The 12,281-nt window shown below is 44.4% G+C and overlaps 1 protein-coding gene across 6 annotated transcripts in view; it reads left to right on the top strand.

Moving 5' to 3' along the window:
- LOC306761464 (platelet-derived growth factor receptor beta-like) overlaps positions 1 to 10,758 on the top strand; it is a 63,387-nt gene extending 52,629 nt beyond the window's left edge. For 4 of the 6 annotated variants that reach the window (XM_079247633.1, XM_079247636.1, XM_079247631.1 and 1 more), the window contains one exon: positions 10,185 to 10,758. In XM_079247633.1, coding sequence (XP_079103759.1) covers positions 10,185 to 10,320 — 136 coding nt within the window. In that variant the 3' untranslated portion in view covers positions 10,321 to 10,758. The remainder of the gene's footprint in view (positions 1 to 10,184) is intronic. The other 2 variants (XM_079247634.1, XM_079247635.1) reach the window with 1 other exon arrangement.
- Positions 10,759 to 12,281: the final 1,523 nt, after the last annotated feature.

Genomic DNA, 12,281 nt, shown 5'->3' with positions numbered 1-12,281 from the left:
GATGTAGTCAGGTAAGATGTAGTCAAGTATGATGTAGTCAGGTATGATGTAGTTACGTGATGTAGTCAGGTATGATGTAGTCAAGTGTTATGTAGTCAGGTATGATATAGTCAGATAAGATGGAGTCAAGTATGATGTAGTCAGGTAAGATGTAGTCAGGTATAATGTAGTCAGGTAAGATGTAGTCAGGTATGATGTAGTCAGGTAAGATGTAGTCAACTATGATGTAGTCAGGTATGATGTAGTTATGTGATGTAGTCAGGTAAGATGTAGTCAAGTATGATGTAGTCAGGTAAGATGTGGTTACGTGATGTAGTCAGGTAAGATGTAGTCAGGTAAGATGTGGTTACGTGATGTAGTCAGGTAAGATGTAGTCAGGTAAGATGTAGTCAGGTATGATATAGTCAGGTAAGATGTAGTCAGGTAAGATGTAGTCAAGTATGATGTAGTCAGGTATGATGTAGTCAGGTAAGATGTAGTTATTTGATGTAGTCAGGTAAGATGTAGTCAAGTATGCTGTAGCCAGGTATGATGTAGTTATGTGATGTAGTCAGGTATGATGTAGTCAGGTAAAATGTAGTCAAGTATGATATAGTCAGTTAAGATGTAGTCAGGTTTGATGTAGTCAGGTAAGATGTAGTCAGGTAAGATGTAGTCAGGTAAGATGTAGTCAAGTATGCTGTAGCCAGGTATGATGTAGTTATGTGATGTAGTCAGGTAAGATGTAGTCAGGTATGATGTAGTCAGGTATGATGTAGTTATGTGATGTAGTCAGGTATGATGTAGTCAAGTGTGATGTAGTCAGATATGATATAGTCAGGTATGATGTAGTCAAGTATGATATAGTCAGGTAAGATGTAGTTAGGTGATGTAGTCAGGTAAGATGTAGTCAAGCATGATGTAGTCAGGTAAGATGTATTCAGGCAAGATGTAGTTAGGTGATGTAGTCAGGTGATGTAGTCAGGTAAAATGTAGACAAGTATGATATAGTCAGTTAAGATGTAGTCAGCTTTGATGTAGTCAGGTAAGATGTAGTCAGGTATGATGTAGTCAGGTAAGATGTAGTCAAGTATGATGTAGTCAGGTATGATATAGTCAGGTAAGATGTGGTTAGGTGATGTCGTCAGGTAAGATGTAGTCAAGTATGATGTAGTCAGGTATGATATTTTCAGGTATGATGTAGTCAGGTGTGATGTAGTTATGTGATGTAGTCAGGTAAGATGTAGTCAAGTATGATGTGGTCAGGTATGATGTTGTTATGTGATGTAGTCAGGTATGATGTAGTCAAGTAAGATGTAGTCAGGTATTATGTATTCAGGTATGATGTAGTCAAGTAAGATGTAGTCAGGTATGATGTCGTCAAGTAAGATGTAGTCAGGTATGATGTAGTTAGGTGATATAGTCAAGTATGATATAGTCAGGTATGATGTAGTCAGTTATGATGTAGTCAGGTATGATATAGTCAGATATGATGTAGTCAAGTATGATGTAGTTAGGTATGATGTAGTCAGGTAAGATGTAGTCAGGTAAGATGTAGTCAGGTAAGATGTAGTATTTGATGTAGTCAGGTAAGATGTAGTCAAGTATGATGTAGCCAGGTATGATGTAGTTATGTGATGTAGTCAGGTAAGATGTAATCAAGTATGATGTAGTCAAGTATGATATAGTCGGGTATGATGTAGTCAAGTATGATATAGTCAGTTAAGATGTATTTAGGTGATGTAGTCAGGTGATGTAGTCAGGTAAGATGTAGTCAAGTATGATATAGTCAATTAAGATGTAGTCAAGTAAGATGTAGTCAGGTATGATGTAGTCAGGTATGATATAGTCAGGTATGATATAGTCAGGTATGATATAGTCAGGTATGATGTAGTCAGGTATGATATAGTCAGGTATGATGTAGTCAGGTAAGATGTAGTCAGGTATGATGTAGTCAGGTAAGATGTAGTCAACTATGATGTAGTCAGGTATGATATAGTTATGTGATGTAGTCAGGTAAGATGTAGTCAATTATGATGTAGTCAGGTAAGATGTGGTTACGTGATGTAGTCAGGTATGATATAGTCAGGTAAGATGTGGTCAGGTAAGATGTAGTTAGGTGATGTAGTCAGGTGATGTAGTCAGGTAAGATGTAGTCATGTATGATGTAGTCAGGTAAGATGTAGTCAAGCATGATATAGTCAGGTAAGATGTAGTCAGGTATGATGTAGTCAAGTATAATGTAGTCAGGTATGATGTAGTTAGGTATGATGTAGTCAGGTAAGATGTAGTCAAGTATGATGTAGTCAAGTGTGATGTAGTCAGGTATGATATAGTCAGGTAAGATGTAGTCAGGTAAGATGTAGTCAAGTATGATGTAGTCAGGTATGACGTAGTCAGGTAAGATGTAGTCAGGTAAGATGTAGTTATTTGATGTAGTCAGGTGATGTAGTCAGGTAAGACGTAGTTAAGTATAATGTAGTCAGGTATGATGTATTCAGGTAAGATGTAGTTAGTTGTTGTAGTCAGGTAAGACGTAGTCAAGTATGATGTAGTCAGGTAACGTGTATTCAGGAAAGATGTAGTTATTTGATATAGTCAGGTAAGATGTAGTCAAGTATGATGTAGTCAAGTATGATGTAGATACGTGATGTAGTCAGGTAAGATGTAGTCAAGTATGATGTAGTCAGGTATGATGTAGTTATGTGATGTAGTCAGGTATGATGTAGTCAAGTGTTATGTAGTCAGGTATGATATAGTCAGGTAAGATGGAGTCAAGTATGATGTAGTCAGGTAAGATGTAGTCAAGTATGATATAGTCAGGTAAGATGTAGTCAGGTATAATGTAGTCAGGTAAGATGTAGTCAGGTATGATGTAGTCAGGTAAGATGTAGTCAACTATGATGTAGTCAGGTATGATGTAGTTATGTGATGTAGTCAGGTAAGATGTAGTCAAGTATGATGTAGTCAGGTAAGATGTGGTTACGTGATATAGTCAGGTATGATATAGTCAGGTATGATGTAGTCAGGTATGATGTAGTCAGGTATGATGTAGTCAGGTATGATGTAGTTAGGTGATGTCATCAGGTATGATTTAGTCAGGTATGATGTAGTCAAGTAAGATGTAGTCAGGTATGATGTAGTCAGGTATGATATAGTCAGGTATGATGTATTCAGGTATGATGTAGTCAGGTAAGATGTAGTCAGGTAAGATGTAGTTATTTGATGTAGTCAGGTAAGATGTAGTCACGTATGCTGTAGCCAGGTATGATGTAGTTATGTGATGTAGTCAGGTATGATGTAGTCAGGCAAAATGTAGTCAAATATGATATAGTCAGTTAAGATGTAGTTAGGTTTGATGTAGTCAGGTAAGATGTAGTCAGGTATGATGTAGTCAGGTAAGATGTAGTCAAGTATGATGTAGTCAGGTAAGATGTAGTCAGGTAAGATGTAGTCAAGTATGCTCTAGCCAGGTATGATGTAGTTATGTGATGTAGTCAGGTAAGATGTAGTCAGGTATGATGTAGTCAGGTATGATGTAGTTATGTGATGTAGTCAGGTATGATGTAGTCAAGTGTGATGTAGTCAGGTATGATATAGTCAGGTATGATGTACTCAAGTATGATATAGTCAGGTAAGATGTAGTTAGGTGATGTAGTCAGGTAAGATGTAGTCAAGTATGATGTAGTAAGGTAAGATGTATTCAGGCAAGATGTAGTTAGGTGATGTAGTCAGGTGATGTAGTCAGGTAAAATGTAGACAAGTATGATATAGTCAGTTAAGATGTAGTCAGCTTTGATGTAGTCAGGTAAGATGTAGTCAGGTATGATGTAGTCAGGTAAGATGTAGTCAAGTATGATGTAGTCAGGTATGATATAGTCAGGTAAGATGTGGTTAGGTGATGTCGTCAGGTAAGATGTAGTCAAGTATGATGTAGTCAGGTATGATATTTTCAGGTTATGATGTAGTCAGGTGTGATGTAGTTATGTGATGTAGTCAGGTAAGATGTAGTCAAGTATGATGTGGTCAGGTATGATGTTGTTATGTGATGTAGTCAGGTATGATGTAGTCAAGTAAGATGTAGTCAGGTATTATGTATTCAGGTATGATGTAGTCAAGTAAGATGTAGTCAGGTATGATGTAGTCAGGTATGATGTCATCAAGTAAGATGTAGTCAGGTATGATGTAGTTAGGTGATGTAGTCAAGTATGATATAGTCAGGTATGATGTAGTCAGTTATGATGTAGTCAGGTATGATATAGTCAGATATGATGTAGTCAAGTATGATGTAGTCAAGTATGATGTAGTCAGGTATGATGTAGTCAGGTAAGATGTAGTCAGGTAAGATGTAGTCAGGTAAGATGTAGTTATTTGATGTAGTCAGGTAAGATGTAGTCAAGTATGATGTAGCCAGGTATGATGTAGTTATGTGATGTAGTCAGGTAAGATGTAATCAAGTATGATGTAGTCAGGTATGATATAGTCAGGTATGATGTAGTCAAGTATGATATAGTAAGTTAAGATGTATTTAGGTGATGTAGTCAGGTGATGTAGTCAGGTAAGATGTAGTCAAGTATGATATAGTCAATTGAGATGTAGTCAAGTAAGATGTAGTCAGGTATGATATAGTCAGGTATGATATAGTCAGGTATGATGTAGTCAGGTATGATGTAGTCAGGTATGATGTAGTCAGGTATGATGTAGTTAGGTGATGTCGTCAGGTATGATTTAGTCAGGTATGATGTAGTCAAGTAAGATGTAGTCAGGTATGATGTAGTCAGGTATGATATAGTCAGGTATGATGTTGTCAGGTATGATGTAGTCAGGTATGATGTAGTTAGGTGATGTTGTCAGGTATGATTTAGTCAGGTATGATGTAGTCAAGGAAGATTTAGTCAGGTATGATGTAGTCCTGTAAGATGTAGTCAGGTATGATGTAGTCAGGTATGATATAGTCAAGTATGATGTAGTCAGGTATGATGTAGTCAAGTGTGATGTAGTAAGGTGTGATATAGTCAGGTATGATGTAGTCAAGTAAGATGTAGTCAGGTATGATGTAGTCAGGTATGATGTTGTCAAGTAAGATGTAGTCAGGTATGATATAGTGAGGTATGATGTCGTCAAGTATGATATAGTCAGGTAAGATGTAGTCAGGTAAGATGTAGTCCTGTAAGATGTAGTCAGGTATGATGTAGTCAGGTATGATATAGTCAGGTATGATGTAGTCAGGTATGATGTCGTCAGGTATGATGTAGTTAGGTGATGTTGTCAGGTATGATGTAGTTAGGTGATGTAGTCAGGTATGATGTCGTCAGGTATGATGTAGTTAGGTGATGTAGTCAGGTATGATATAGTCAGATACGATGTAGTTAGGTGATATAGTCAGGTATGATATAGTCAGGTATGATGTAGTCAAGTATGATGTAGTCAGGTATGATATAGTCAGGTATGATGTAGTCAGGTATGATATAGTCAGGTATGATATAGTCAGGTATGATGTAGTCAGGCATGATGTAGTCAGGTGTGATGTAGTCAGGTATGATGTAGTCAAGTAAGATGTAGTCAGGTATGATATAGTCAGGTATGATGTAGTCAAGTAAGATGTAGTCTCGTATGATGTAGTCAGGTGATGTATTCAGGTATGATGTAGTCAGGTATGATATAGTCAGGTATGATGTCGTCAGGTATGATTTAGTCAGGTATGATGTAGTCAAGTAAGATGTAGTCAGGTATGATGTAGTCAAGTAAGATGTAGTCAGGTATGATTTAGTCAGGTATGATATAGTCAGGTATGATGTAGTCAGGTATGATATAGTCAGGTATGATGTAGTCAGGCATGATATAGTCAAGTAAGAAGTAGTCAGGTATGATATAGTCAGGTGTGATGTAGTCAGGTATGATATTGTCAAGTAAGATGTAGTCAGGTATGATGTAGTCCTGTAAGATGTAGTCAGGTATGATGTAGTCAGGTATGATATAGTCAGGTATGATGTTGTCAGGTATGAAGTCGTCAGGTATGATGTAGTTAGGTGATGTCGTCAGGTATGATGTAGTTAGGTGATGTAGTCAGGTATGATATAGTCAGGTATGATGTAGTCAAGTATGATGTAGTCAGGTATGATATAGTCAGGTATGATGTAGTCAAGTAAGATGTAGTCTGGTATGATGTAGTCAGTAACAGTATGATGTAGTCAGACCCCTATGACGATGACAAACCTCGGCATAAATGTTCCCTTGCCCGGACGCGGGTTACCAGGACCCCCCTCTGGAGCCAGGCCTGGAGGCGGGGTACGAGAGCGAGCGTCTGGTGGCCGGGCCTTTGCCCATGGGGCCCGGTCGGGCTCAGCCCGAAAGGGTTACATGGGCCCCACCTCCCGTGGGCTCACCATCTGCGGGAGGAGCCGTAGGGGTCGGGTGCAATGTGAGCTGGGCGGCAGCAAGGGGCGGGGACCCTGGCGGTCCAATCCCCGGCTGCAGAAGCTGGCTCTAGGGACGTGGAACGTCACCTCTCTGGTGGGGAAGGAGCCTGAGCTTGTGCGCGAGGTTGAGCGGTTCCGACTAGATATAGTTGGACTCACCTCGACGCATGGCTTGGGCTCTGGAACCAGTACCCTCGAGAGGGGCTGGACCTTCTTCCACTCTGGAGTTGCTCATGGTGAGAGGCGCCGAGCAGGTGTGGGCATTCTCATCAGCCCCCAGCTTGGTGCCTGCACGTTGGGGTTTACCCCGTGGATGAAAGGGTAGTTTCCCTCCGCCTCCGGGTGGGGGGACGGGTCCTGACTGTTGTCTGTGCTTATGCGCCGAACGGCAGTTCAGAGTACCCACCCTTTCTGGGGTCCTTGGAGGGAGTGCTGGAGGGTGCTCCTTCTGGGGACTCCATTGTTCTGCTGGGGGACTTCAATGCTCACGTGGGCAATGACAGTGAGACCTGGAGGGGAGTGATTGGGAGGCATGGTCCCCCCCCTCTGAACCCAAATGGTGTTTTGTTATTGGACTTCTGTGCTCGTCATGGATTGTCCATAACGAACACCCTGTTCCAACATAAGAGTGTCCATATGTACACCTGGCATCAGGATTCCCTGGGCCGCAGTTCAATTATCGACTTTGTAGTCGTATCGTCGGACCTGCGGCCACATGCCTTGGACACTCGGGTGAAGAGGGGGGCGGAGCTTCAACTGATCACCACCTGGTGGTGAGTTGGCTCAGATGGTGGGGGAGGAAGCCGGTCAGAGCTGGCAGGCCCAAACCTGTTGTGAGGGTCTGCTGGGAACGTTTGGCTGAGTCCCCCGTCAGAGCGAGCTTCAACTCCCACCTTCAGCAGAGCTTCGAACATGTCCCGAGTGAGGCGGGGGACATTGAGTCCGAATGGGCTGTGTTCCGTGCCTCTATTGCTGAGGCGGCCAGCCAGAGCTGTGGCTGCAAGGTCGTTGGTGCCTGTCGTGGCGGTAATCCCAGGACTCGTTGGTGGACACCAGCAGTGAGGGATGCTGTCAAGCTGAAGAAGGAGTCCTATCGGGCCTTCTTGGCCTGTGGGACTCTGGAGGCAGCTGATGGGTACCGACGGGCTAAGCAGCATGCGGCTTCGGCCGTTGCCGAGGTAAAAACTCGGGCATGGGAGGAGTTCGGCGAGGCCATGGAGAAAGACTTCCGGACGGCTTCGAGGAGATTCTGGTCCACCATCCGGCGGCTCAGGAGGGGGAAGCAGTGCTCCATCAATTCTGTGTACAGTGGAGATGGGGAGCTGCTGACCTCAACTCGGGACGTTGTGGGTCGGTGGAGGGAATACTTCGAAGACCTCCTCAATCCTACCAACACGTCTTCCGATGAAGAAGCAGAGCTGGTGGACTCAGGGGTGGACTCTCCTATCTCTGGGGCTGAAGTCGCTGAGGTGGTCAAAAAGCTCCTTGGCGGCAAGGCCCCGGGGGTGGATGAGATCCGCCCGGAGTTCCTTAAGGCTCTGGATGCTGTGGGGCTGTCCTGGCTGACACGCCTCTGCAGCATCGCGTGGACATCGGGGGCAGTACCGCTGGATTGGCAGACTGGGGTGGTGGTCCCCCTTTTTAAGAAGGGGGACCGGAGGGTGTGTTCCAATTACAGGGGAATCACACTCCTCAGCCTCCCTGGTAAGGTCTATTCAGGGGTCCTGGAGAGGAGGGTCCGCCGGATAGTCGAATCCCGGATTGAGGAGGAGCAGTGTGGTTTTCGTCCTGGTCGCGGAACAGTGGACCAGCTCTATACCCTCTTTGGGGTCCTGGAGGGGGCATGGGAGTTTGCCCAACCAGTCTACAGGTGCTTTGTGAACCTGGAGAAGGCATTCGACCGTGTCCCCCGGGGGCTCCTGTGGGGGGTACTCCGGGAGTATGGGGTACCGGACCCCCTTGTACGAGCTGTCCGGTCCCTGTACGACAGGTGTCAGAGCTTGGTCCGCATTGCCGGTAGTAAGTCGGATTCGTTTCCGGTGAGGGTTGGACTCCGCCAAGGCTGCCCTTTATCACCGATTCTGTTCATAACTTATATGGACAGAATTTCTAGGTGCAGCCGAGGTGTTGAGGGGATCCGACTTGGTGGCCTCAGGATTGGGTCCCTGCTTTTTGCGGATGACGTGGTCCTGTTGGCTTCGTCTGGTCGTGATCTCCAGCTCTCGCTTGAGCGATTCGCGGCCGAGTGTGAAGCGGCTGGGATGAGAATCAGCACCTCCAGATCTGAGACCATGGTCCTCAGCCGGAATAGGGTGGATTGCCCTCTCCGGGTCGGGAGTCAGGTCCTGCCTCAAGTGGAGGAGTTTAAATATCTCGGGGTCTTGTTCACGAGTGAGGGAAGGATGGAGCGTGAGATCGACAGACGGATCGGTGCGGCGTCTGCAGTAATGTGGGCTCTGCGCCGGTCTGTCGTGGTGAAGAAGGAGCTGAGCCAGAAGGCGAAGCTCTCGATTTACCAGTCGATCTACGTTCCTACCCTCACCTGTGGTCATGAGCTGTGGGTCGCGACCGAAAGAAGGAGATCTCGTATACAGGCGGCTGAAATGAGTTTCCTCCGCAGGGTGGCCGGGCTCTCCCTTAGAGATAGGGTGAGGAGGTCGGTCATCCGGGAGGAGATCAGAGTAGAGCCGCTGCTCCTCCACATCGAGAGGAACCAGTTGAGGTGGCTCGGGCATCTGGTCAGGATGCCTCCTGGACCTCCCTGGTGAGGTGTTCCAGGCACGTCCCTCTGGGAGGAGACCCCGGGGAAGACCCAGGACACGCTGGAGGGATTATATCTCTCGGCTGGCCTGGGAACACCTCGGGATCCCCCCCGCAGAGTTGGCAAATGTGGCTGGGGAGAGGGAAGTCTGGGCTTCCCTGCTTAGGCTGCTGCCCCCGCGACCCGACCCCGGATAAGCGGCAGAAGATGGATGGATGGATGGATGGATGTAGTCAGGTATGATGTAGTTAGGTGATGTAGTCAGGAATGATATAGTCAGGTATGATGTAGTTAGGTGATGTAGTCAGGTATGATATAGTCAGGTATGATATAGTCAGGTATGATGTAGTCAAGTAAGATGTCGTCAGGTATGATATAGTCACGTATGATGTACTCAAGTAAGATGTAGTCTGGTATGATGTAGTCAGGTATGATATAGTCAGGTATGATATAGTCAGGTATGATGTAGTCAGGTATGATATAGTCAGGTATGATGTAGTCAAGTAAGATGTAGTCAAGTATGATATAGTCAGGTATGATGTAGTCAAGTAAGATGTAGTCAGGTATGATGTAGTCAAGTAAGATGTAGTCAGGTAAGATGTAGTCAAGTAAGATGTAGTCAAGTATGATATAGTCAGGTATGATGTAGTCAAGTAAGATGTAGTCTGGTATGATGTAGTCAGGTATGATATAGTCAGGTATGATGTAGTCAGGTATGATGTAGTCAGGTATGATATAGTCAGGTATGATGTAGTCAGGTATGATGTAGTCAAGTAAGATGTAGTCAGGTAAGATGTAGTCAAGTAAGATGTAGTCAGGTATGATGTAGTCAAGTAAGATGTAGTCAGGTAAGATGTAGTCAAGTAAGATGTAGTCAGGTATGATATAGTCTGGTATGATGTAGTCAGGTGATGCTGTCAGGGCACACCGTCTAACTCTGACAAGTCTACCATTTCACCTTCAGATTGAGTCCAATATGCAGGAGCCATTGCCATGACAACATTAATATTCTGCTTCCTCTCCAGCCCTGTGATGTCACATCCTCGCATCATTCCACCACATGACGAGGACGCTTCGTTACAGGAAGGGACATCATTAGAGAAAACTGTTTCACCTCCAGCATCATTCTGCAGCAGTGAGGAAGAGGAGAGCTGCCTGTGAGGAGTTTGGTTGCCTGATAGTTCGGCGGAGGGTTTAGTTTATCCAAACCATCTGAAGTGCCCCCCTGCACCTAGACCAATCAAGTGGCTGGACAGTTTTCCCTCATAGTCAGTTTTAAGGCTTTTAGAATAAGCTTTACAATTACAGGACCTCAGAACAGACCATGAGGCTGTTTTAAGCAGACTTCATGGTTACTGTGCCCTCCGTACGGACTTTAAGGCTGTTAGAAGCAGATTTATATGTAGTTTATCCTCAGTATGGACTGTAAGGCTTTCAGAAGATTTCTTTCATATTTTCTTATGTAACCCTGGTTTTTATCAGCAGGTCCTGGGTCAGATTTAAACTCTGTTGTATTCCTTTTATATTCGTCGAAAGTGTTTATTCATTTCTCACACAAACTGCTGACTTGTGTCAGAACTGAAGTGTTTATTAAAATATACCCAGTAGCATCTCTGAGCCTTCATCACTGTAGTCTTCATCAGCTCACTGATTCCTGAAATTCTTCTGCCAGGTAGAAACACAGCTTGAATGAGCAGAACAGCTGATCATCTGCATAAAGGGTGGAAAATCACAGATCAGTTCCCTTATCTGACCTAAATAAACCGAACCAGTCCCACAACAGAACCCCGAGGAACTCCAGGTGATCTCTGCAGAGCAGTGTTTCTCAGTTCTGGTCCGCAGGACCCCCGCCCTGCATGTTTTATAGGCAACCCTGCTTTAACACACCTAATGAAACAAAGGCTCGTTAACAGGCTGCAAACACCTGGATGAGGAAGTTCAATAATCTGACTCAGGTACTTGGGAGGAGGATCATGTCTAAAACAGGCAGTGCTACAGCATCAGCCTCTGAGAAGCTACAATGAAAACAAAGATATAATGTCCCAAATTTTGCATCATTTTTGAAAAACATCAACAGTAAAACTACATGGCTCATGAGGCAGGCATAGCCAAGGTCCAGGACCAAAGTAACTGATATATGTCTGTTTCACACATCTGGAGAAAGCAGCAACACGTCCGGTAAACGTTCTTCCGGAAGGCTCCGCCGGATCGATGGAAGAGCACATCAACGGGAATACAAAACTCACTGGCTCAGACTCTACAGACAAAAACAAACAAAAAAAAGACATGGCATCCACAGTTAGGAAGTTCCCATTAACAGATAGTTGAGATGTCAGGTTCCACGTGTCTGAAAGAAGGACCCCTGACTGTGTTGGACAGGTTAAGTATTCCATGGGAACCAAGTCCAGTAAAACCTTCTGCAGCCTCGAACTGTCGGCCCTTTTTCACTCATCCACTGCAATGGTGTGTCAGCACACAGTACAATCTGTTTTCATCCTTAGGCGTAGCATGCTTGCTCAGGAGTCCCCAAATGAGGGACGATGGATCCAAATCCAGGTTTAGTCCCGATATCTTCTGTATTTCACAGAGAATGTCAGACCAATACTTCTGCAATTCCACACATGACCAAAAGCAGTGTATCAAAGTGCCAGCTTCCATCTTACTTTTCAGGCACGGGAGAGAAAGTCGAACTAAAGTCGTGTCTGCGATGGGGAGAAATATGCACCCTGTTGAATAGAACTCCCTCTGTTACACACTGAAATGGATTCAGCACGTCTCCAGTCATCACTGGTAACAGACATGTCTGCCTCCCATGTGCTGGGGAGACAGATGACATGCTCAGAAAGATTCTCACATCCCTGAAATAACTTTTCAACCGCGGATACTTCCAGGTAATGTTGTGTTGGATATGTCTCAGCTGCAGCTCCTGCCTAGAAATACTGATCTGATAACTCTCTGCATGACATCGGGGTTTTGCTGAAAAACACATCTTTAAGCATTTTAACCCTTTCATCAAACCACGGATTGAAACCTTTACCTGTCAAACCAGGCTGGACGTCAGGGTTAATAATCACTGGGGTAAACACAGAGGCGACCTTTGACCTCCCGTAAAGTCTACGTAG

This window comes from Telmatherina bonti (genome assembly GCF_933228915.1).
Source record: "Telmatherina bonti genome assembly, chromosome: 10".
NCBI classification, from domain to species: domain Eukaryota; kingdom Metazoa; phylum Chordata; class Actinopteri; order Atheriniformes; family Telmatherinidae; genus Telmatherina; species Telmatherina bonti.
This window is presented reverse-complemented; position numbering and strand designations above follow the sequence as displayed.